General features: G+C 34.4%; 4 protein-coding genes across 5 annotated transcripts in view; all 4 read right to left on the reverse strand.

The window, feature by feature from the left end:
- Nucleotides 1-6,656: 6,656 nt before the first annotated feature.
- On the reverse strand, nucleotides 6,657-8,197 carry LOC105230012 (uncharacterized). Its single transcript, XM_011210577.4, has one exon. The coding sequence runs from the start codon at nucleotides 8,111-8,113 to the stop codon at nucleotides 7,949-7,951; it is 165 nt and encodes a 54-aa protein (XP_011208879.2). The 5' UTR covers nucleotides 8,114-8,197; the 3' UTR covers nucleotides 6,657-7,948.
- A 2,193-nt stretch (nucleotides 8,198-10,390) lies between these two features.
- LOC105230015 (uncharacterized protein C16C10.8) lies at nucleotides 10,391-11,889 on the reverse strand. The gene has a single exon (XM_011210579.4). The coding sequence runs from the start codon at nucleotides 11,750-11,752 to the stop codon at nucleotides 10,610-10,612; it is 1,143 nt and encodes a 380-aa protein (XP_011208881.2). The 5' UTR covers nucleotides 11,753-11,889; the 3' UTR covers nucleotides 10,391-10,609.
- A 368-nt stretch (nucleotides 11,890-12,257) lies between these two features.
- LOC105230013 (probable hydroxyacid-oxoacid transhydrogenase, mitochondrial) lies at nucleotides 12,258-14,146 on the reverse strand. The gene is made up of 5 exons (XM_011210578.4): nucleotides 13,965-14,146; nucleotides 13,798-13,891; nucleotides 13,371-13,745; nucleotides 13,175-13,316; nucleotides 12,258-13,107 (listed from the first exon to the last, which is right to left on the reverse strand). Exons 1-5 carry the CDS (start codon nucleotides 14,012-14,014, stop codon nucleotides 12,365-12,367), a joined length of 1,404 nt encoding a protein of 467 aa, XP_011208880.2. The 5' UTR covers nucleotides 14,015-14,146; the 3' UTR covers nucleotides 12,258-12,364.
- Nucleotides 14,147-17,137: 2,991 nt separating this feature from the next.
- LOC105230016 (uncharacterized) overlaps nucleotides 17,138-25,575 on the reverse strand; it is a 51,043-nt gene continuing 42,605 nt past the window's right edge. For both annotated transcript variants that reach the window (XM_011210582.4, XM_011210581.4), the window contains exons 3-7: nucleotides 21,122-21,544; nucleotides 20,743-21,001; nucleotides 20,114-20,677; nucleotides 18,356-20,048; nucleotides 17,138-18,259 (exon numbers count right to left, since the gene is read on the reverse strand). In XM_011210582.4, coding sequence (XP_011208884.2) covers nucleotides 17,934-18,259; nucleotides 18,356-20,048; nucleotides 20,114-20,677; nucleotides 20,743-21,001; nucleotides 21,122-21,534 — 3,255 coding nt within the window. In that variant the 5' untranslated portion in view covers nucleotides 21,535-21,544 and the 3' untranslated portion in view covers nucleotides 17,138-17,933. The remainder of the gene's footprint in view (nucleotides 18,260-18,355; nucleotides 20,049-20,113; nucleotides 20,678-20,742; nucleotides 21,002-21,121; nucleotides 21,545-25,575) is intronic.

The raw sequence follows: 25,575 nt of genomic DNA on the forward strand, positions 1-25,575 counted from the left end.
AATAATTATGAACATTTAGTCAAAGCCACAGCTTCATTATTGATACATTAATATATCTATATGCACACACACACACACATACATGTGTAGCGGTAATTGTGTATTGAAGTGATTATGGCTGCAGCATTTGTAATTGCAATCATTTGCACAAATGTAAACACGACCTGCTGGGAAATCGACCGATTTCTAGAAAACTAACCCATTTATGGTTTTGCTGCCTTTTAAAACAAATGCGTTCCATTTCTGTGGAAATGTCAGTGGGGAATCTGTGGTTTAAGTTATCTCTTTTAGGTAATTTGAAACCAGTTCTCAACCGCAAACTTATATTTGTAATGCATTTGCCTGGAGCATATTATATTTTAATACTTTTTGGCAATTAAGTGTAAATTATATGCAGTTGATTGACTTTTGTGGCATTACTTGCACTCAATTATGAGACTTGTAAATTCAAATTAAATATCATACTAAATATCTGGATAATGAGTAGTTATACTTGTATGTGTTACTTTGACTGTAGATAAGAAGCTTCAGCTGAGAGCAGTTTCAATTCACAGTTTTTGAAACATTTTAGTTTAAAATCTCACATATGTATACGCTGGAACAAGACAAGTAAGTTTCCAATGCCAGTAAATTCAAACTTAAGCTTGCTGATATACTCACCATAGAGTCGACTTCATTCTCATCATGCTTCAATGCCGCTATGAAGTTTTCATTATGCTTGAAATCAAAAAAATTCAAAATCTCTACCTTCATTGATGCTGTTATATTTTTTTTACTTATTTTTGATTATAGCTTAACGTTATATCATATATGTATAATAATATTTACATAATTTACCTTAAAATATCTTTCGTCTTAAAATTTTAAAGCTTGAGCAAAATTTACAGACCCACCTCTTCCAAAGAATCAACCCACTGTGCGCATAAATTTGCCGTAAATTTTAAAATAAAATAATTTGTCAAGTTATAATTGTAAATACATGTATGTATGTACGTAGTAGACTAATGAAACTAATTAATTACAATATTTAAGCAATAAATTTAATAAATTTCCTATAATGAGCAAATACGTTTTTTGTTGGAAAAAATGCGAAAACCCAAAATTTGAAAATAAAAATAAATAAATGCAGTTTCAAACAAATAAGGAAGAGCTAAGTTCGTGTGCAACCAAACATTTTATACTCTTGCAACGCGTAAGAATCAAAGCCAGGGAAATACATTAAGGTGTGAAATGTCAAAAAAAGGATCGGAATCCAAGCAAATAAATATACAGTTGAACTTCCTTAACTCACCATAATCCACAAAAAAACTTCGAGTTATGAATAAAAATTTGTATGAAATTTGGCTTCTATTTCAATTCAAGAGTTCGAGTTATATGTATACGAGTACATGTATGTATATATGAATCACATATAAGATTTGTTAGAAAAACGAAAATCATTATACATATGTTCTACGGATATTAAGTGTATGGGAGGTAAGTGTAGTATCGACCCGATTTTATTTATTTCTCCAATACATGGTGTACTATTAACCTGCCACATACTAAAAAATGTTTGCCTAGTTTCCATAAAGTAGCTCATATCCAATCACCAATCATATGGAGTAAAGTCAGCCAAATGTTCGAAAATCCTAATGCTAGTTATATGGAGGCTAGGTCAAGTTTTCGCCTAATTTTAGCTATTTCTGGCAGAAAGATACATAATTATCGGTGAAACGCGCCCCTTCATTACGATAACTCACATATTGGCTAATGTAGGCGGCAAAAAGTTACCCGGAAGTTCGAAAACCTTTATATTAGGTATGTGGCGGTTCAGGGAAGTATTGACCCGATTTAAGCCATTTTTGTCACACAGACACACTATTATCTGGAAAGTATTCCGCATTCCAATTATACATATATCCCTCACAATGACCGATATTTTCTGCCAAAAGTCAACATGTTCGGTACTTAGGGTTTTGAAGTAGTAGCCCCTCCAATCCAACAGTTTTGGTTGGATTTGCAAGTATAAAAACATATAGAGAATTTTTGGGCACAAGGTGCTATGCCCTAAAGCCTTAAAATCTGTATGTCCCGAGATATGTAAATTCACCTAAAAGTGGGCGGTGACACGCCCATCGTACAGGGTTCTATTGAGCCCTCTCATACCATGGCTAGTGTAAAATTGTATGACATCTGCGTGTTTGGTTATTGATGCATCGTCCTTTTAGTAATTGTTAACGGTACCGTTTTATGGGGAATGAGCGGGATTATGGTCCGATTTCATTCATTTTCACACTGTCGGTAAAACTTCTGATTAAAATTGTCCTAAGCGAATTTGGCTATGGTAGCTTTAGCTTAGAGCTAGGAGATATTTAGATTAAAATTAGAGGTAGGCACCACGTCCACTTTTTGAAACTTTTTAGCTCTCAGGTGCCCCTTGCTACTGTAATTCTCTGTACCAAACACAGTTCTATAGCTTATTGAAGTGCTTAGCTATGACACTTCATAGAGTTTCGGTTAATGGCGGTTAGTGGGCGTGGCAGTGATCCAATTACGGCCATCTCCGAACTCCGCATATAACCCTATATCTGAATCGAATAGTTTTAGGTGATACCTACAACCGTTAGGTGAACAAAACTATTATACTTTGAACCAGCATGTTGCAAGAGTATAAAAAACGCATACATACAGATATTGGTGGAATACATACAACTGCGATTAGATGGAACTGTGTGATTTAGATTCACACATACATACATATATGTGTATTTTTCTACATAATGTACTTGTACATATGTATGTATGTATGTATGTACAGGCACGTGCTACTGTTATTATTAGAAACACAATTATAATGCGATTTAAATAGAAAGCCAATTAAGACCCACGAATCGATGAACATTTTGCGAAACTATTAAACTAAATCAAGCGCGACAACATTGCAAAAAATATAAATAACATAATAATAACTGTAAAAAATCGTAAAATATCAAACACATGTCGACAGCTAATTAATGCGATTAAGCATTCAAGATGGCAAATGAAAAATGGCATTGAGTACGCGTGTAATTAGCAGGCGACAAGTGTGCGTGTGTGCGCAAGCAGCGAAATCAAATCAAATACATACTAACAGTAGTGGCTCATTAGCATAATTAAGTACGAATAATTAATGGTAATTGCAAGCATAAAAAATATGGAGAACCGGATATAAATATAATACAAAAATTAAACAATTGAAAACCAACAAAAACTGCAAATACGGTACTCAATATTAATACAAAAAATAATAATAATAAAAAAGTTGTAACAAATTTGAATGATAGTGCAAGAAAAAAACCAACAAATAAAACACTGCACTTAAGCACACACAACTATTAATTTACACACATACATACATACATGCGTGTTTATAAGTAAATTGAGTGTTAATCAAATTTACACCACACAATTAAGAAGACTTTTTGTAGTTAAACGGAATTAAATTTGTTTGTGTTGTCAGGCAGACATAAATACTCGAAAAACAACAACATATAGTGCATACTCATGTTTATCTATGTCTGTAAGTATTTATATAAAAATAGTTAAGTAATTGTCATTTAATTGTATTCAATTAACTTTACATTTTTTTACTTTAACTTTAAATTAATTTGTATTTATATAAAATTCAGAAATGTGTAATAAAAATATTAAAATTAAACGAACTAAAGTAAAGATTAAAGAATTTACTGTGAAAAATAAAAACTAATATATATATACATATGCATATTTATGTATGAATGTGTGCATTGAAATGAGCTAAGTGAAAATTATTGAAATCTAATGAATAAAAAATAAAGTATTGATGAAAAGTGAACATCACCGTTATTTATGCCACATAATCTTTCTTTAAGCCTGGCTACTCAAGACTAGCTAGACATAAGTCTTCTTATTTCACAAATTATAAGAAAATAAGTAAGAAAGGGCTAAGTTCGAGTACAACCGAACGTTTTATACTCTTGCAGCTTGCAAGAATCAAGGCCAGGGAAGAAGCTTAAGATGAAAAAAAGTCAACCAGAGGTTCGGAATCTAAGCAATTTTTTATATACATATATTCCATATAGCTCTTTCACGTTCCGACATATTCAGCATAAGGTTTGTTAGAAAAACGAAAATGATTATATGTAGTGTATGAGAGTTGGGGTAGTATCCAACCCATTTTATATATTAACTATTATAATTCCACATAATAAAAAAATGTTCCAGGCTTTATTAAGGTACTCACATAGAATCACAAATCATATGGAGCAAAGTCAGCCGGATGTTCGAAAGTCTTGATAATATTTATATGAGGCCTAAGTCAAGTTTTCGCACGATTGTGTTTATTTTCTTCTTCTTCTTTACTGGCGTAGACACCGCTTACGCGATTATAGCCGAGTTAACAACAGCGCGCCCGTCGTTTCTTCTTTTGGTTTTTGTTCGTCGAGAGAGAACTTTGCTTCTCAATTGCCTACTCAGTCCGAAGTAGTATCTGTTGGCAAGAGTTATCCTGCGTTGGAATTCCAGGTTGACATTGTTGGTGGTGTTTATACATACATATTTACGATCAAAAGTCAACTATTGAAACTGGGGTCCACATATTTGGTGCCCAGCAGCTTGAACAGTTTTTTTTTGGATTTAGGCAATTTTTGGTCAGAAGATTGCTTACTTTAAAGGTATTATTATCCCATTACATTAATTACTTCTTGATTTGTAGACTGAATAGTGAAAGTGTGTTATATGGGAAGTAGGTGTGGTTGTAGTCCGATTTCGGATTTGTTTCTAGAAACTCCTTCGTTAATATACTTTCAATATTGTAACTTAATTAAATTGTTATATATTATAGTTATGAAACTCAAAAATAATCATTTTTTATATTATTTTTTCGGTGATTTCGATCAGTTTGAAATTTTAACACGACCTTCTTAGAAATATATAGTAGGTTATGATTGAAAAAATAGGAAGGATTTTTGATTACAATTTAAATTTTTAAGCCGTTCTGAAGTGAAATTTTCTTTATAAAGAACGGTTTTTTTTGGGAAGACGACATCTCGACAGCACTCAAAATTTTAGTACAGACTCTATATTAATAATACATTTTTTGTTTTTGGATTTGAGATCATTTTAAATAAAAAATCTTCCAAACCACTATACCCATTTTAGGAGATCCTCCTACAGATCGGCTACGGGATCAAAGGAATCCAAATTTTTTCAAAATTTATAAATTAAAAGTCTTACTATTTTTCGCTCACAGTTCTAGATATGACGGCGATCTATACTACCAAATGCGGTGTTGAAGTCTACAAAACAGTTATTGATATTCACTCGATGATTGGCTCCAGTTTGAATAGAATTGTGACAATTTGATTTGAACATGAACTTTTTTCACGAAAACTTGCTTGTTGCTTTCTCATCGAGCCTTAAGAATTGGCCTGCATTCGGTTTAGAAGAAGTTTGTAGAGAATTTTGATGGGAGGCTGATCAATGTGATATCTCTATAGTTTTTACTTATGGATAGATCGCCGTTTTTGGAAACCTTCGCCAGTATGCCTTTTAACCACATTAAAGTACATTAAACTTTGCAAATGTAAATATTTTATTTATTAAATAAACTAATTTTGTCTCGTTTTTTTTGACTTGCAACTGGATATAACCCATTAACATTCAATTCGCAAAGGTATAAGTATATGGCTCCAGTTGGTCTTAAGTGTTTACATAATAAATCAATTTTTTTTTTAATATCTTATTAAATTTTACAACACCTCTAGAATATTGTCCTAAAATTACAAGTTGATCGTTTGAGTTTGCTGTTAGTCAGAATTCTCACGGAGCTAAATAAGGCGAATGCGGAGGTCGCGGCATGATATTGGGTGATATTGGTCGTGGTGCAAAAACCAAGAGTTGTCGGCCCATAATTCCGGCCTTTCATTTTCACTGAAATTTTCATTTTTTTTTTTTGTTATAATGTTTGCCAAAAATCCAACGTTCCTAGAAGGAGTTATCATGCCAACTCGGGCGCATTTTTTTCCGAGGGCTCACTGTTCAGTTTAAAATATTTTTTTCCAAAAATTTAGCAAATTTCTTTTTAAAAAATGTGTGTGTTTGTAACAATAAAAAATTCTAATAAAATATTTATTTTTTAAACGAGACAAATTTTTTTGAAAAAATGGTGTTTCTTACCCGAGGAAGCTCATATAATCCTTTAATGTGCCTAAAGTTTTAAGTTTTTCCAAATAAATGCTCTTTTAATTTTTTTTTACTTAATTTTTGTTTTTGCTTTTGGACAAGCCGTCAGCATATTTTTCTCTAATGGATTTCAATTTCTAATAAACTAGAAGAATTTAATTTATTAAATTAAAATTAATTGTCCAATCAGAGTTTAACGGAGAATAAATTTAGGTAAAATGCCACCTACAATACTTTAAAACGTTTTCAAAGAGAGCATAAAATAATCTGCTTAGTGGAAACAAACACTGATTTGGTTGTAAGGCTGCAAGTTAAAGGAACTTCTTCTTGTTGTTTTTTAATATACAAAGACAGGTTTCAAATGAATATCCATTGTATTAACCGTGAAACTTAAATATTCCTTTTTGAAATATATAAAATACGTTTATACACCAACCACGACGAGTTAATTTACAGTATAGCTTGTTAAAAAATTTAGATTAAATATATTTTTATTCCATTTATTTTCAACACATATTCCATAGCACAAATCATTTAGCACATTTAACAAACATTTCATTATTTACAAAATATCTTTGTATTCCTTAGCCGCATTTTTTACCACCACCGCCAGTGCTCTTCTTGCCATAACCGCCGCCGATTTTCTTTGTACCGGCCACCAACGGCAATTGGCTGCAACTCCAACACAACAACAATAAAATTGGCAACAGAAAAACTGAGAAACGCATTTCGAATATGTCAATTGGAACTCCTTTCAATCTTAGCAATATTTTTAATGATTTGAGTGCACTCGTCAGTTACTTTATGCCGGCAAGTAATGCGTTTTCCCTTGATGAGTTCCTTTTTATAGGCTTTCGGCTAATTATTGCAATAATCATTTGTGTTGTAGTTAGGTGTTGGAATTTTTTGTACAATTGTTTAATCTGTCATGCCTATGCAGATTTACATTCGCGCTTAAAAAGATGAAATATTATTATTTTTGATAAGAGTAATTGGCTTTGAACAGGCACGCGAAGGAACTGACTGCATTACTACAATTTATTTTTGGGATTCACCCAAGGTTTTCCCATATTTTCACAGTATGATTCATTAAATTAGTAATTATAACCGTTCATTGATCATTTAGCTACGCTCAAACTAATACATTTCATTTGAATTTCAATTAGGTTATAATTTCAGTTAATTATGAATTAATTAATTTCCATCTGCGCGGCGCCAGCGACAGTGATTTGAAGTGTGCAGTGCTACTTCACTGATACAAGGTTTGATTATTCTCACGAATAATATTTTAATAAAAGTTATCACGTGATCAACGTTGTAAAGTCAGGCGTATCAAATGATATTTTCAATCATAGAAATGCAAAAAAAAGTAAATTGTTTTAAATGTAAAGAGATTTGTTAGAAAGGCACGTAGTAATAACTTATATACTATTTAAAATTATTTAAAAACATTTTTTATTAGTTTTGAAAAACAAAATTATTTATTCAACAATTCAAGTATTAAATTTTGGGTTAGTAATTAATTGAAAATTCGAAAACAAATAATTTGATACACCTTGTTGCCAATTTTATGTTTACCTTCAACTCAAACAAAAACAATTTCAACATATTGCAATTTCTCTTCACCATAACATTGTACTACAATTTTACGTCGATCCTTCTTCAACGGTGTTGAACATTTCATGGGCTTGGGTTTATACTGCTCCTTACTATTCCAATACTCCGCACTCGCTGCTGTCTCACTGTCCCCTGATTCCTCCGGCAGCTAGCGTCGCACACCAGCGTCATTGGTGTCGGTAGTGGGTGGGCGACGTGTAGTGGTTGGCGGACGTCCACGCGGCTCAGGAAAGGGCTTGGCGTTGGCTAACGTACCCATGCGGCCGATCACAGTGAGCAAGCCGAAAACGAAGAACAACGATAACCACTTCATTGTTTTAGACTTCGGGAGTTTTTCTTTACGCACTGAAAAGTGTATAGTTTCGCAACTTTTGTCTGACTAACAATGTCTTGAGATCAGCAGAAACCTTTTATACTAAATATGAACTTAACATTGTAAATAGCACAAGCTATAGCTATTGTTATAACTATATTGGTAGATGTCACAAGCATAAATTGCTGCTGATATGATCTTAGTGTCGTTAGCGTATATTTTTTCGGGAGCTTGCTTTCATACTTACTGCTAATCGGAATAAATGTCAGTTGCGTTTAGGCATCAAATTCAAAGAAAAGCCGGTTTTGTTTATGTTCTAAAGATTGCTGCGATCGATTAGCCGTTAATTGAGTTGTAAATCTTATAAGAAAATGGGCGGAAAATCAGTCGAGCATTTAAGTTTTTATGGCGGAGATTTGCTGATTGTCGAACTTTGGGAGAAAAAGTCAATTGCATTGTAAATTAATGTGTAGAATATATACATATGTATGTATGTACGTCCAACTATGTACATACATATGTATATATTTATCATTGTAAAGGGTGATTTTTTAAGAGCTTGATAACTTTTTTTAAAAAAAAAACGCATAAAATTTCATCGGTTCTTTATTTGAAACGTTAGATTGGTTCATGACATTTACTTTTTGAAGATAATTTCATTTAAATGTTGACCGCGGCTGCGTCTTAGGTGGTCCATTCGGAAAGTCCAATTTTGGGCAACTTTTTCGAGCATTTCGGCCGGAATAGCCCGAATTTCTTCGGAAATGTTGTCTTCCAAAGCTGGAATAGTTGCTGGCTTATTTCTGTAGACTTTAGACTTGACGTAGCCCCACAAAAAATAGTCTAAAGGCGTTAAATCGCATGATCTTGGTGGCCAACTTACGGGTCCATTTCTTGAGATGAATTGTTGTCCGAAGTTTTCCCTCAAAATGGCCATAGAATCGCGAGCTGTGTGGCATGTAGCGCCATCTTGTTGAAACCACATGTCAACCAAGTTCAGTTCTTCCATTTTTGGCAACAAAAAGTTTGTTAGCATCGAACGATAGCGATCGCCATTCACCGTAACGTTGCGTCCAACAGCATCTTTGAAAAAATACGGTCCAATGATTCCACCAGCGTACAAACCACACCAAACAGTGCATTTTTCGGGATGCATAGGCAGTTCTTGAACGGCTTCTGGTTGCTCTTCACCCCAAATGCGGCAATTTTGCTTATTTACGTAGCCATTCAACCAGAAATGAGCCTCATCGCTGAACAAAATAAAGCGCGAAACACATTTCGAACCGAACACTGATTTTGGTAATAAAATTCAATGATTTGCAAGCGTTGCTCGTTAGTAAGTCTATTCATGATGAAATGTCAAAGCATACTGAGCATCTTTCTCTTTGACACCATGTCTGAAATCCCACGTGATCTGTCAAATACTAATGCATGAAAATCCTAACCTCAAAAAAATCACCCGTTATGTACGTCCAACTATATATTTATCATTGTAGGTGTCGCAAGCTTTGAACGCTTTTGGAACTTGATTTTAAAGTTTTCGAGTTTTCGAATTTTCAATATATCTTTATTACAAGCCAAATAAGTTGATTAATAATAACAATTTTTTCAAAATTATTTCAAATAAGCTGTGTAGCGTGGTTATACTTGTAAAAATTGTTTTGACATCCCTTCAAGCTCAATTCTTCCACAGTCCACTTAGCACCACTATTGCACCTAATGAAGATGATGATGATGTCCCAACACAACTGGATGTGATACAACAATTGGATGTGACACAACTACTGGATGTGACACGACCACTGGACGGGCGACCACTACTGGACGGGCCACCACTACTGGATGCACCACTTTCGGCTTGACGACCACAACAGGGTGCTCCACAAGCACAACATGAGAACTAGGATGATGTAAAATACCAGGTGCGGCCTCCACTAAAAGTGGTAAATTAGATGTTATGTAAAGGATGATGGAAAAAATGCAGACGGCGAATTTAAGGAAATACATTTTATTCGGTAGCAAATATTAACTTAGTAGATGGTATAAAATGCGACTGAATTGATTCGGAAATGCAGTTGAGTTTTATACTTAGTTTGAAAGAAAAATCGAAGTCTTTAGCAAACTCATACTTCATATTTGTATTTCTATTGGTCATTATGGCAATGACCGCAAAAATGCAGATGGATAATAGTTGCATGGTAAGAATGACGGCTAACCACATATGAATTGTTTACCAATATTTTTTCATTTATCAATGTAAAAATAATTATCAGAATATTCGGTTTTTGTATAAACATAATTATGTTTATTGAACATAATTGTATTATACATATGTATGTATGTGTAAGTATACATTTTGCATATTTTACAAGTACATATTAATTATTTGTTAATGTGTAAAAGTAGAAACTATTTCAAGTTCTTAAATATTATACAAAATCTTATAGAAACTATAGGTAATTTGTAAGTAACTACATTTATTACAATTAGCGAACGTCAACACGCTTTTACAACTTCGCCTATCACCTGCACCGCTGTGCACTTCTTTAAGTTCTTGGAGAATTTCTTTTCAAATTTCTTTTGTTGCTTTTCTGTTAATTCTTCAGCACCAATTTTAGCGGCATATTTTTTCAAGACACGTTTTTTAAGCTTTTCCAAGGCAATCCCGTCATCATTCTTTCGTACAATTTTATCTAACACCACACTCCATTCGAAATCATCACTAGCTTCATCATTCGCTTCTAATGTTGTATTATTGGCAACATCTTCGGCGATATCTGCCTCTTGGACATCATTCTTTTGCTTCTTTGACTTCTTTTTGGCAGGTTCATCGGTTCCATTTGATTCAGCTGGTATAGCTGTTTCTTCAGCGATTCCTGCCTCTTGGACATCATTCTTTTGCTTCTTTGATTTCTTTTTGGCGGGCTCATCGGTTCCATTTGTTTGAGCCGTTGCGGTTGCATCGTCAATTTCCGGCTTCTTCGATTTCTTCTTTTTTGTTTTAACACTTTCAGCGTTTTCGGTTTCCCCTTCTTGTGGTTTGCCATTTTCTGTTTTATTCTTTTTGGATTTTTTCTTTACCGGCTCATCGCTTACAGCTTCCTCCGTTGCTTCTCGTTTTACACCATTCTGCTTAGAAGTGTCTTCTTTCTTAGCTGCTGCCGCGGCATTCTCTTGTTGCTTCGCCAGTTTCATTTTTTCCAGCTCTTTTTCGAGCACATTCCAAACTTCTGCCGATAACCTCATGTGCATATGCAAACAATTTTTTACAAAGTTTTGAAATTGTTTCTTTTTTCTCGGCACATTGTCGAATTTTTGTAAGCGTTCAAAAGCATCACGAGCCTCACCGCTTAACTTGTAATCGTTGGAATCGAGTATAGCACGTATGATGTCCATCCAACCTTCTTGTTTTTTAGCACCACTGTTCTTTGCTTCTTTATGTACATAATCTTTACCGGAATATTTTTGTATTTCTGAAATACATTTGGTATGTGCCACATACTCTTGCCCACGAAAATCTTTGAGGCAATCCATACAAGAAACATTCTTCATGGCACCTCGGCATTTTGTATTGTAGTGTTTCTCCACAGCCGGTTTTTTTACGGATTCACCACAGTGATTGCAAATAAAGAAGACCATTGTGATTCGAAAGCTTAATTTATTGTATTTTTATTAAAAAGTAACAAAATATGTAAAAGGTTTTGCACAGGTCCAGAAATTTTGAAAAATATGAACCCAAACAAATCACACGTGCTGAACTTAACGCGTTGCCATATCGTGCATTAGAAACAGCTGTTCAATATATTGCTACAAAACTTACAGTGGTAGTCAAACTGTTTAATAAGGTTTCAAAGGCGGTGTGTTTTTCACAATTTAACCCGAATGTGATGAAATTCAATTAAAATATTGTAAAGAACACGTATTATTCGGCATATTTTAAAATGTTCTTTTTATCAGAACCTATTTGTAATAAACAATAATTTTAAAGTTATTTATACGGTTTGCAATGCAAGTAGTTCAAATTGTCCGTTACAATGTTCCAATTAGAATTTTGAACTTTCAGCCAGCTGGTAGCCTTTGCCTGTGTATGTGAAAAGTACCGTTGTGAAATTTTATGTTTTTAAAAATTATAAAAGGTGTCAAATTGATTTAAATAGTGTAATTTTCGTGAACTGTTTATTGTTAAAAGTGAAAGATACTCAAAACTGCAGAGATATATTAAAGCGCACTAAAATTTGGTAAGATGTAAATTTAATAAACTACCATAGAGTTCTCAAAAAGTTTTGCCAAGTCTTCTTTACTTTGCTCCCGCGGTGCTAATTTCGTTATACGTTGCTGCGGCAAAGTGCCCTCCACCAGTGCTGGAATGTCATCACCACTAAATCCTAAAGCTTTCAACCCATTTTCAACACCTGCACGTTGCATAAACGTCCGTACGGTATCTGCTAAAATATTTCCGGCATCTGCTAACTTTGCATTGTTAGTATGGCCACCAAGTATTTGCGCCGCTTCTAAATGACGTTCTGGACATGCAGGCGAAGTAAACTTAAATACGGCAGGTGCGCTGATGACAACGGATAACCCATGTGGAACAATTGCATGAGAATCGGCGTAACCTTCAGGTCGAAACTGGCGTACATTTCCCGATATGGGATAAGATAGGCCATGACAAAGATGTACACCAGCGTTGCCGAAACCTACACCAGCCATCGTGGATGCTAGATGCATGCGAGAACGAGCTTCTAAATTGTCGGGCTGATAAATAGCGTCTATGAAATTTTCACGTATTATTTGTAACGCATAGCGCGCCCAAACATCAGAGATAGGGTTACGGCCTTGATAGGGTGGACGTAAGCTGGGGTCAGCAGGTGCCGGGCCACGTTCACGATAGTCAACGGCGGTGAAACTTTCGAGAGCATGGCAGAAAACGTCGAACCCACAAAAAGCAGTGACACGTTCGGGTTGCGTAAGAGTATGCAGCGGGTCGATTAAAGCTATAGTGAAAATAACGAATTATAAATTATAATAAGAAATGTTTGTGAAATCGAATTCGTTACACACCTAATTTAGGTTTAAGAAATTTACTTGAAATTCCCGTTTTAGCGTGCAACTTTTTATAATCGAAAATAGCTACACCGGTAGTCTCTGAACCGGTGCCCGAAGTTGTCGGTAACGCGATCAACGGTTTCAAGTTAACATTAATCTGTTAAAAAAATTAAATTAATTTATAATTTTTAAGAAATACTTTCAATATTACCTCTTTGCCTCGACCAATCGGCTTATTCACATAATCCAAAAATTCTGCGTCTTTATCACAAGAAAATAAATTGGCCACTTTGCAAGTATCAATTGCAGAGCCACCGCCTATTGCTACAAACGCATCAAATTGTTTTCTCCTTGCGAAGGTCGCAGCATCCCATAAACTAGCATCAGTCGGTTCAACGCGTGTTTTATCATACACTTCAAATTGTATGCCATGACGACTGAGCGAATCGAAGGCTGTGCGTACACTAGGTAATTTAGCAACATTAACATCGGTAACCAAACAAACCGACTTTGCACCCCAGTTGCGCAGATCTGCACCAAGTTCGGCTGAAACACCTGGTCCAAAACGCACCGTTGATGAAGACATCTGCAAGTAGAAAGTGATCGTATACCATTTCAAATTTTTTGTGAATCTTCACCTCAAAAGCGTATTCCATTTTGCCAGTTTGAGTGCCAGCCGCCACTTGCATCGCGCCTGAACTGTATCCATGTGAATGTGCTGGACAGCTACAACTAAAGAAATTTTATTTAATTAAAAAGTGAAAATTTACTCTAAATTCTGGTATTTATTTTTGAAAATACTTACGATTTGCTTGCTATAGCGTGCATCAAATTAATTGCATTTTTTCGCGACATTTTTGCTCGCCGAAATTGAAATAATACTTGTTTACTATATAAGCGATCAGCTGCTCAGTGATACTGATAAGACACTCAAATGACGTGCGCGCGAAGTCGTTGAGGTTGGTTCTGCGGTCTCAATGATAGCGCCAACGAATTTATACTATTAAACTTAAATACATATGCAGTAAACAAATTGTTTGAGATTGCTTGTGAGAGGGTTTCTGAATGCAGTACCTTTATTTACTCTTCTCTGAACATGTCTATATTGTTTAATTTTCAGCACATTATCATCATGGAGAATATGGAGCTCTCGTTTACTTTTGACGAGTTCAATTATGAGCGTGATTTCACTGCCGATAACTATGAATTTGAATGTTTATGGGACGAGTATGCCGAAGAGATGCAGCGTGTTGATGAATTCGCAGACTTAGAGCAAAAATTTGTCAAACAGTTGACAATAGCGGACACTTCCTAAAGAATAATGTTTTATGAGCCCATATTACTCATTTTAAGAATTACATTAAGGAATACATTAACAGCATGTTTTGCAGAGCAAAGGTATTTAGTTAATTTTCCTAATATTTTATAGTTGATTGATTAATTTTTATATATTTTAGCAAGTGCTTACATTAATAAATAACAAAAATGTGCTTACCCTCTGATCTAAAGCGCTGCAAATCATTTCGATTTTCATATCGATCCTATCGATAAACATGGCTTCAATTTATTATATATTTCTTCAAAAAAAACTTATTAATTTACTTTTGGATACCAAATGCATCCATGTTCGCATAAATGTTTTGTAACTTTTTTCCAAATTTAAAATGTAAATATGTCGGTATATGTGTATTGACTCTACAAATTGCAGTCGGGACATTTTAATTATTTTATGCACGTCCTTGTAAAAAAAATATTAGTGAAAACCCGTACTTACATATATGTTTTAACGTTTAATTAATTTTAAAACAAATATTTTACATTTTCGTTTGGTGTAATACACAACTGTTTTATATTCTTTAAAGTTTTATTTAATACTTTAAACCTTATCATATGTACATTACACTAACAATTATTTTATAGAACAACTTCACGTGCACAGCAAGTTCGTCTTATACTGTATATGATAACATTTTAAAAATAATTTACAAATGACATGTCTACAAATGGCACCATTATATATCTTTTCTGTAAGATTTTCGTAGATATAGAACACAGATGTCTACATTTAAACGAACATCATGCATATATTTACCTCCCTTATATCATTTTGGGTTACTAATTAATTTTTAAAATCGTAATTAATTCTTGGTACTATTTTCTATCTAGAAGAGAAGTGTTTGGGGGAAATATTGTATTACGTGTTCATGAAAATTAAGCTTTCGATTAAAAGTACTATTAATAACATAAATCTTAAAAAGTTAATTTATAGCCAAAAATTCGAAAGTTCTATTTAAAAAAAAAATATTTTGTACCGTATTTTTTAAATGGTCTTATAAATGCGATAATTGTTCGAAGAATACACTGTATTAACTCAATGGATCGCCGCTGTTATTAAATAGATACAAACACTAGGCGAAATTATTCGGTTCCTTAACCTCAAAATAAAATCCGTTGATATCAAAAACTTACTTCATCAACATTTACACATTCATTATTTATTGATTGTAAATATATTGTACATATTGTACAGCACAGTTTGTATTTTGTGAGCTTGTTAGCTATTTTTTAATAACTTGCTGTTTTTTTTATATTTAAATAAATTAAATTGATTTTATAAACTTTGTAACCATATTTTACTCTTTTAATAAATATTAAAAATAATTATAAAAATCCACTTTTTTTATTATATTTTTTATTGTTTTCCGTTTTGTGTTTGTAAATGTTTCGTAATTTGTTGGCTTTAAAAATTATTGTTTTGCATATTTAGTTAATATTTTTTCTACTTCGTAAAAAAATGCATTATTTTTTAAATTTTATGCACAATAATATGAACATGTTTCAAGGTTATTTTCTAATAAAAAATAACAAACACGAAAGAAATATTATTTTCGATAGTGTTTTCTAAATTTTAAAACTTCTAAAATATTGAAACTTATTTTTTGAATCCAGAAATCCAGCAACACAACAGACGGGTCTGAGTGACCGGATCGAACCCGGATTATTTTCGGCCAAGAACTGCCAACTCGGCAACATTCGTAGAAATTACTTCAGGAATATTTACCGGCGCCACAACCACAAAAACCACTATTTGACAAAGCAATGTAACCATTTCTGACATTAGATGTCAGAAAATTTTTGTTCTTAGTTTGTCATTATTTGCCGTTGGGTTGAAACCAATAACTCTGGTCCGAACACCAATACATTTTAATAAGTGCATCAATTAACCCCTCAAAATCTTCTTCTTTATTGGCGTAGACAACGCTTACGCAGTGATAGCCCCTCAAAATACATCCCGCAAATAAAACAGCATTGTATATTGTTTTTAGCTTTTCTCGAAAATCGTAGTTTTTATTAAAATTTTTCGCTAGTTAACTGTACTACATAAAATGTCTGTTTTGTTTGTTATTAATTTAGTTGGTACACGCGAACATGAATCTCGAGAAATATTTTCTTTGTGTGTAAATTATATTTATTTGTAAAATTAACCAATTTAATTTACTCCGAATTTATTAAAAAAAAACTTCGTTAAAAAATAATTTAATTTTTTTCACTTAAGCAATGCCTGGATAGCATTGCTTATGCGCTGGAAAATACATTATATAGCAAAGAACTTAATTGTATGTATATACATATGTCTGTGTGTATGTATGTATGCATACATATACATATAAAAAAAAATTGTTAAGAACTTGTAGTATACTCGTAAATGCTTCTTTCAAATAGTAAAAAGCTGCAAATTGTTGTTGGTATGTATATAAGAGTTCACTTAAACATATATTACAGAAAACATTTAACGTATTTATAGTTAATATGTATGTATCAATTATATATAGTAGTAATAGTAAAATTTATGTTTAATCATTCACCAAAATGCAGTTTAAGTTTTATGTCTTTTTAAATTTTTTTTCTATATATAAAACGCCAGCTGCTGGATGTTAGCTTTGTAGAACATATTATGTATTTTTTAGGGCTGTGTTACAATTTTGAAAAAAAAATCTTTATTATTCCAAAAATTTTCCAACGATGGCACTAAGTTTTTAGTTTTTAATATGCAAATAAGTTGTACACCAGGACGAATTGTTATGTTGAGGTTATGTCTAGCGTTTTTTATTTTTAGTTTTTTTTTATTAAATTAATAGTAATTGTTTTAATTTTATACTTTTAATTGAAATGCATACCGTTGCTTTGTTAAAGTAAATTATAATTATTGCTTCTTTGTTCACTCTCTTCCATTGCTCGTTTTTGTTAGTTGTTGTTGTAAGACGTTAGTCATGTTTGGGAACCGAAAAGAAATGTATGTAGCCAACCAACAACTGTTTTCAGTTGTTCTATATCCCGTGTTTAAGCTTAGTTAAGTACTATTATTTAGCAAAGTAACATAGTTTATTTGTATTTTTAAATTTAATTCGGTATTAATACTTTGTTCCCGCCTTCTTACGAATTTCACATGATTTTTTTTTTAAATTTTATTTTAGTTTTTGTTTATATATTTCGTTTATTGTGTGTGCGTGTGTGTGTTTCTGTTTTACTTGTGTTTTGCATTTTACTATTTTTCATGTTTTTGTTTTAAATATTTTTATTTTATTTTTTTGCTTAAAATTAAAACATTTTAATAACAAGTGATTGTGTTGTTGAGTCTCATTCAACTGCCTTTCCCATTTCACACCCATGCAAACATACCCAACAGCTAAGAGCTGCGAGTCTGTGCGCCACTCCCAATGCACATACATGCCTGTGTATGTGTGTGCGCGTGCTTGTGCTCGACTTTATTGCCTTAGACCTGATTGATGGGCGCATAACGATGCACCTTGGGTATCTTCGGCTCCTTCACTTTCGGTTTGATTTCTTCCGAGAGTTTTTGATAGACAATCGAGTTGTTTGAGGAAGCCAACAATGCCATGCGATAACGTTCACCGCGCTTGCGCAAGACAATTGCCACAATCTTGACGAGCACGAGCACGAGTATAAGCAGACATGTGATGATCACAATAATGGGTATGAGGAATTTATAGCCCTCGTAGTAGATGCGTCCACGCTCAATAATGATTTCCTCTTCAGGGTCATTTTCACTCGAGTCGTCGCCGTTCATTAAGAATTTGTCTGTAAGAATCAATGAAAATTAAGCGAAAAGATTTGTGTTATTACCAAAAATTCGATGGCGTTTGCTTTAATTAATATAATTTCACGTATACTTACTCAACAGGAATTGATCTTTAGTTTCCTTGCTTAGATCCACCTCTTCGACATGTACACCAAAGTCGTGCAACTTCGTAATGTCAATCTTCTTTTCGCTCTCATCCTTGTTGTGCTTCTTACCCTTAGCATTTCCATCATCATCATCATCATCATCATCGTCATCCTCATCGTCTTCATCCTCATCATACGCGCTATCGTTTTCGTCAGCTTCGTCCTCTTCATCCTTGTCCTCTTCGGCTGTGTTCTCATCCTCTTCAGCGCTCTCATCATCTAAATTGCCTGCAATCACAACATCACTCTTCTCTGTGTCCTTCAGTATTTTATGTTTGTAAGTTTTGGTATTCTCCACAATCTTCCACAAACTCTTTGCATCGCTGTCCAGCTCTTTGTCTGCCTGTTCGATACGTTTTTCCAAGCTCTTCTGTGTTGGCTTGGTGATGGTGCCCTCTTCTTGATGGCGGCATACCTCATGCGCCAACGCCGCCCAATCGGCATGTGGCTGGTATTCGACAAGGCTCGCGTCACCACCCTCAAGTTCAGCATGTGTCGGCAATTTGTTTGGTCCCAGGTAGGGTCTAAGTGAAACATAGCTGATGAAGTCTTGGAAGTCTTCGCTACACTTGAGTGGATTGTGTGCAATGTCCAAAGTGTGTAGATTCTTGAAGCTGCGCACATCGCCGGACGAAATACGTTTGATTTGATTAGATGAGGCATTGAAGCTGCGCAGAGTCTCGTAGAATTTATATTTACGGCCCATGCCATACTGATTCTCAGATAGTAGTGAAGATAGCTCACAATCGCTGACATCCAATTCTTGTAGTTTCGCCAGCGGCATGAATAGACGCACCGACAATTTGCGTATTGGATTACCAGCCAGATTCAACTTCGTCAATTCATTGTTATTCATGAAGAGCAATTCATCGAGGCGTGCAATGAGATTGTTGCTCAAATCCAGTTCGGTCAACTTGTTGAGGCTGGTGAAAGTGTCACGCTCCAAGTTGTTAATATTGTTCCAGGCAAGTTTCAGCGTAGCCAAATGTGGCATTGTGGAGAATGTCTTGTGGCCAAGTGCGCCAATAGCGCAATTGGAGATGTCTAAGAAGTAAACGGTGAATAGACCGTTGTAACTGAGGAAACCATCGGTGGGTAGTTGGCTAAGACGTGGGTTGTCATTCAAACGTATGACATCCAATTCGGAATTCTTGTAGAAAATCATGCTCGATACTTGATCCAAGTCGTTGATTGACAAATCAATGTGACGCAAACGCTTCAGCGCCAAGAAAGAGTCCGCTTGAATCTTCGTAATACCATTACCCTTGAGATTGAGATTGGTTAGGCCAGTCATGCGATCGAACATGCCGTGGTGTATGTGTTTGATGTTGTTAAAGCTCAAATCGAGTTGCTGCAGATCATCGTTGCCGAAGTGCAAGTCACCGGTAATGGAGTTGTATTTAAGATGCAAAATAGCGAGCGTTGTGCGATTGAAGACGTTGGCCGGTAGTGTTTTCAAAGCATTGTACGACAAATCCAATTCTTCAATGGTCTCTACAGAGTCAAAGACATGATCGGGTATCTTCTCCAGATTGTTCTGCGATAGATTAATATAGACGACATTGTAGAGTTTCGAAAACGCTTGTGGATGCAACTCCATCAGATTGTTACGTGACAAATCCAGCTCCTCAATGCTCGAGGACTATAAAAAGCAGACAGAAGAGTTAATTATATGGACTTTAAATAGTATGTGCTATTTTTACTTACATTCAATAGGAAATGTACGTTAGACATAACGCTCAAGTCATTGCCTGAGATGGTCAACAAACGCAATTTCTTATTCTTAGAGAAAGTATTTGGATTGATGACAGTCAAACCGACATTTGTCAAATTCACCGAGTACAGCTCGTCCAAACCGTGGAAGGCATCGGAATGCAAAAATTCAATGGTGCAATTGGAGATCTTAATGGATGATACATATTTCAGACCCATCTGCACGAAGAATTCTGGACCCAACAATATGGGATATTTCGGACCGACATCGGTCACAATTAAATCGGTAATGTCCGAACCGAATTTCTGTGTTTCGGGATCAAAACGACTGCAAGTCGCTACTAGATAGCTATTCACATTGCGTGCGCAGACGCAATATCTCGGGCAGGGCACATTCTGATTGTAAACGATCTCTTCCTCATCGTTAATATCATCCTCATCGCCGTCATCATCATCGTCCTCGTCGTAGTCATCTTCGTCTAAATCTTCGATTTTCTTTCCACTTTGCTGTTGTTTGTTGTCGACAATTTGTGTGTCGTCTTTAAGCTTGGAAGATGACTTTGCAAATTTTTAAGGTTAATTTTGCATTGGAAAGTTCTTACGAATGCGTTACTGCAACTTACCGTTTTTTCTTCCTTAATCGGTTTCATTTCCACCTTCTTGCTGTTCTTTGCTGCCGTATTGACGGCTCTGTTAGGCTTGCCAGTTGTGCTGCTACCGCTCTTCGCCTTCTGCGTGGACTCTGTGGCGGCAACTTCATCATCATAGTTATAGTCATCATCATAATCATCGGTATCATAATCATAATAGTTCTCCTCACTCTTATTGCTCGTGGCGGTGGCATTCTCCGTCTTCAATTTATGGGGCAACATTTTATTGAATCTGTGTGTATGTATGTACATTCAAGTTAAAATAAGTGCGGTCAAGTGCGTTCAATTTACTTGCTATTAACTACAGCTTAAAACAACAACAAAATATATGAAAAGTATACGGCTTGCTTACCTTGGATCATCGGCTAGCGCTACGCTATGTTTTGATGCCTCGATCAGATCGTTAAGCGTCTCATCGCTCATCTGCTGCTGCTCGGCCGATTCATTATCTTCATAGAGCGCGTTATTTAGCTCACCACCAAGCTCTTGATGCTGCGTGGTTGCTGCCAACTTCTTAGCTTGTTTTGTTGTTTCTGTCGCTGTTGTTGTGGAGGTGATTGGTATCTCCTTAACTTTAGGTGTGGAGATTTTAATACCATGCTCTTTGGAATGCACCAACTTTGCCACCTCTTCCTTGTCCACATCACCCAAGAGATTGTACTTCTCTTCCGTCAAATCGGCCGCGTGCAGGGAGCTGGTAAATGTCTGCTGGACGGCGCCTAGCGCGAGTAGCACTAGTAACACCAGTGCATGCTGGTTGCCCATCGTGTGTACACTGCAAGTAAAGAGCACAATTTCCCAAATTATATTAGGTGCTTAGTTAGGCGTAATTAAATTTTTTTTCTAAACTAATAATCTAATAATAACAGCTAAAATTATTAACATTTATGGTTTTGCGTGAATTGCAAACATTTATACGCCATTAACCAGCGATTTAAGTAAAATGCCGAAATCAATTAAAATACCAAGTACTTAGTATTAATATGTTTATTTGTTAAATATCTCTTCTACAATTATTTGTTTTCACTTGTGTATATAAATATTTTATCAGCTGAATATTTGCTATTTTTGCTACGCGCTCTTGTTTTTGTAGGCGTTTTTCGTTTTGCGGCCGGATCAATTCTATTCCCCTTCTCTCCCTTACCAAAATTCTGGTTTCGCCCCTTATACGTCCAAATATACATATGTACATATGAAGTTGTGTTTGTTTGTACTCGTATGTGCTTAAGCGTTTAGAAGTACAGGCATTTTTGCTTGTATCTTTTGTGTAACTTTTTCAAAACTCATAAACAAGTCGGCGCACGTATCTCGCTATCTACGCGAGATTACTACTGTCAAAAGCTCGGATCTTTGTCTCTAGGATTTGTTTATATTTGTATTCTTTTGCTTCAGTTGTGTCTCCGCTACACATGCTAAAGGTTTGTCGTTAAAAAACCTGAATGGAATTTGCTTAAAATGCTAATTAAGATTTCTCTATTAATGTGTTGGGGAGTAAATTGCAAAAAGCGACTTGGCCCGAGCAATAAGTATAAAACGTTTGAATTCTATTTATAATTAAAATTTTTTTTTATTATATCATTACCTTTTTATTTTAGTAAAAAATTATTTCTGTTATACCACTTGATCAAATTTGAACCGGACTGCCAACAAAATGCTTAAGGGGTTACATGGGTTTACGGGTTTCAAAAGATCGATTTCTTTGATTGGCTTATTGAATTCTACAACACCTCTAGAATATTGTCCTAAATTTCAATTTGATCCGAATAAACGTTTCGGAGATACAGCCTTGAGAACTTGTGCGCTCGAGGCTAACTTGGCTAATCTTTATGAAATTTTACTCGGGTCTTTGATATACAATTCTTAAAGACTTGGAAGAAGAATTTTTTTCCGATTACAACTATTTAAAATGTCTGCCAAAAATCCAAGTTTTACTTATTTTTCTTCGTCGAAGTTCAAAGTTAAGGTTTTAACTAAAACACATATTTTTTTTTCACTTTCAATGATCCTTTAAGGAGTTATCCTGCCAACGCGTGCGAATTTTTTTTCTGAGTGTTCACCCTAAATGTCGTCGCATTGACAGGGCTTAAAATATTTTTTTTCCAAAAATTCTTTGTTAATAATAAAAAATTCTATATGAAATTTATATGGGAAAAAATTGTAGAAAAAAGGCTGCTTTTTCCCGAGGAAACCCATGTGACCTCTTAATCCAAATTTCCTACACTTGCCTTAGCGTGGCTAACTGGCCACTCAGCGAATTTTGTATCGCTGTCGGTTTTTCAAAAAATTCAGCTCTTTTGCTACGAGTCTATCATTGACACGTTTCATACCCAAAGCATTAACCAAACTTTCTTCAATTCATCAACAAAAGTTTTTGAGATCCTCCGCTATCTCTCTAATGCCAAAACGATGACTTTCAAGCACCGTTTCTTAAACTTTGTCGATCTTTCGATCAGCATGACGGCCTGAGTTGATTTAGCTACTTATATCCGATCCTACATCTTACAGACGTCCTTTTCGCCCCAAGAAGTTGTTCATTTGTGAGAATCGCTAATATACGTATCGAACTGCTATAGCATTTAGTTTCCTTACAAACTGAAAGATAGGAGTCAATGCTTGTATGGAAAACTTTTGCATTTGACAAGATATCTTCAAGAAATTTGGCATGGATTTTTGCTTAATGCTTAATGCATGCCATACAAACCTTTCGATCTTACCGATCAACATATATTTCGAATTGATTTGTTAGTACAATTCATGAAAGCATATTTATGTTAAATTTTCAACCAGCCTTTTACATTGTAATCTATATTTAATTTCCGTCATAAAAGTTGTTTGTCTCGTCAAGCTGTTGTCAACCTCATAAGGCAATTTCCACTTTTAAATAAACAATTTTATGCTCAGTACAAAATTATGTGCATAAATGCTTAACAAATTGAATAACCTGTTTATTTAAAAGGTTGTTATTTTTGTTTTTACTGTTTTTTAAGAGTGTTTCCTTAATTGCTTGAAGTAGTGTTTAAGAAATATGTCTTAAAAAAAAAAAAAAATAAAACATTTTTTAAATATAACATTATTGTTTTTGCACTATGACACGTTTCGCAAATCGTATTGGATTGGGAGGCAAACCTTTGAATAAAGCATTTGTGTCGATTTCGGTTAAAAAGTTCAGGAAATTTGTTAGAAATCTCTTAACACCATCACTTTTCTCTTCCTAAGCTGGTGCTGGATACAATTTTTCAATTTAAATCACAAAATTTACTGAAAGGTATGTGCTTCTAATGTATGGTTTCGTTGGTTAGACTTTGGACTTTGTTGTATGCATCTTTAACTAAATCATTTAGATATAATGCTTTCATTCACATTATCACTGATTAACATGTACAGGTCTAGAATTCACACCTTACATTTTTGTCGACATGTGCATACATATCTACATATACTTGTATGTTTATAATTGTGCAATTATTATGACAGTTTGCATTAGTTTTTCTATTTGGCGGTGTGGTGCCAAGCCAAATGAGGGGCTTAAAGGAGTTGATACGCATTTGTACGGATAAAAAATAAAAAAAAATTAAAAAAATAATTTAAAAAAAAATTAAAAAAAAAAAATTTATAAAAAATTAAAACAAAAATTTTTTTAAAAATTAAAAAAAAAAAAATTAAAAAAAAAAAAATTGAAAAAAAAAAATTTCAAAATTCTAAACAAAACTTTTGTTCCTCCTTAATATACATATAAACAATGCATTTTTATTATTTTCACACTGCAATAAAGACTCTTAATCACGTTAAGTATATACTGTTATAAGTGTTGCATTTGTGAGTGCAACATCCACATACACACACATTCATACAAACATACAGGCATGTGATGCTGATTATTGTATAAATTGTATGCAAATAAATGCATTTCACACCTACGCAAATTGAACGTCGCGCCAGCGTATTTAAAGTCATTTCAACCCATTTCGTTTGAGTTCGACTTTTTGCTGCCTTTAAGTAACGACATTGGATTAGCGCCTTCTCATAGCCTGGCTGGCACGACTGGCGGCGCGCCGACAAAGGTGCCAGCCATTAAAACAGACAAGAGAGTTCAACGTTGTTGTCATACAAAATTGTCTATAAAATGTCTGTATGTTCCCGCTTTTAGTTGACTGACAAATATTCGAGTATTGCACAAACATTTCGTCTGTATGCAAATTCGTGATGATTTGTGTATGTATGTATGATTTCGTGTGTTTAGTTTCATAAGTGTATGCATATTGGCACTTTGGAAACGGGCGGCGCCATATTTAACTACGCAATTCCTGTGAACACTGCATGCACTGATGTACTTATTGTATATTTAGTAGGTTTGTAAATTAGGAGTGGGGGAAGAAAATTTTCGAAACAGATTTCCTCTGTCTCAGTCCATACGATTATAGTTGAACATAATACGTACAAATTTGGACGGTCTTATTGCTGTATGGATATTCTGTCAGGAGTTATTCTACCAACGCGAACGCATATTTTTTCCGAGAGACCACCGGAATGGCATCGCAATGACCAAGTTTTTTTCGAAAAATTTTAGAATTTCTTTGTTATACATCATTATTTGTAACAATAAAAAATTCTAAGAAAATATTTAATTTTTTATATGAAAAAAATTCTTGAAAAAGGCTGTTTTTTACCCGAGGAAGCTCATGTAACCCCTTAAAAGCTTCCAATCGAAACCATAATTTATAATTCACTGATTTTTACGTAGTGCTATGGATTAAGAGGCAAAACACTGAAAAATCTGATTCATTTATTTATTAAGGAGCACCCTAA

This window comes from Bactrocera dorsalis, chromosome 3, assembly GCF_023373825.1.
Source record: "Bactrocera dorsalis isolate Fly_Bdor chromosome 3, ASM2337382v1, whole genome shotgun sequence".
NCBI lineage: Eukaryota > Metazoa > Arthropoda > Insecta > Diptera > Tephritidae > Bactrocera > Bactrocera dorsalis.

Coding starts and splice junctions, on each gene's coding strand:
- LOC105230012 (XM_011210577.4), bottom strand. CDS start 8,113: ATGAAGTGGTTATCGTTGTTCTTCGTTTTCGGCTTGCTCACTGTGATC.
- LOC105230015 (XM_011210579.4), bottom strand. CDS start 11,752: ATGGTCTTCTTTATTTGCAATCACTGTGGTGAATCCGTAAAAAAACCG.
- LOC105230013 (XM_011210578.4), bottom strand. CDS start 14,014: ATGTCGCGAAAAAATGCAATTAATTTGATGCACGCTATAGCAAGCAAA. Junction 13,746..13,797: donor AAATGGAATACGCTTTTGAG/GTGAAGATTCAC, acceptor TTCTACTTGCAG/ATGTCTTCATCAACGGTGCG. Junction 13,108..13,174: donor ATTTCTTAAACCTAAATTAG/GTGTGTAACGAA, acceptor TTTTCACTATAG/CTTTAATCGACCCGCTGCAT.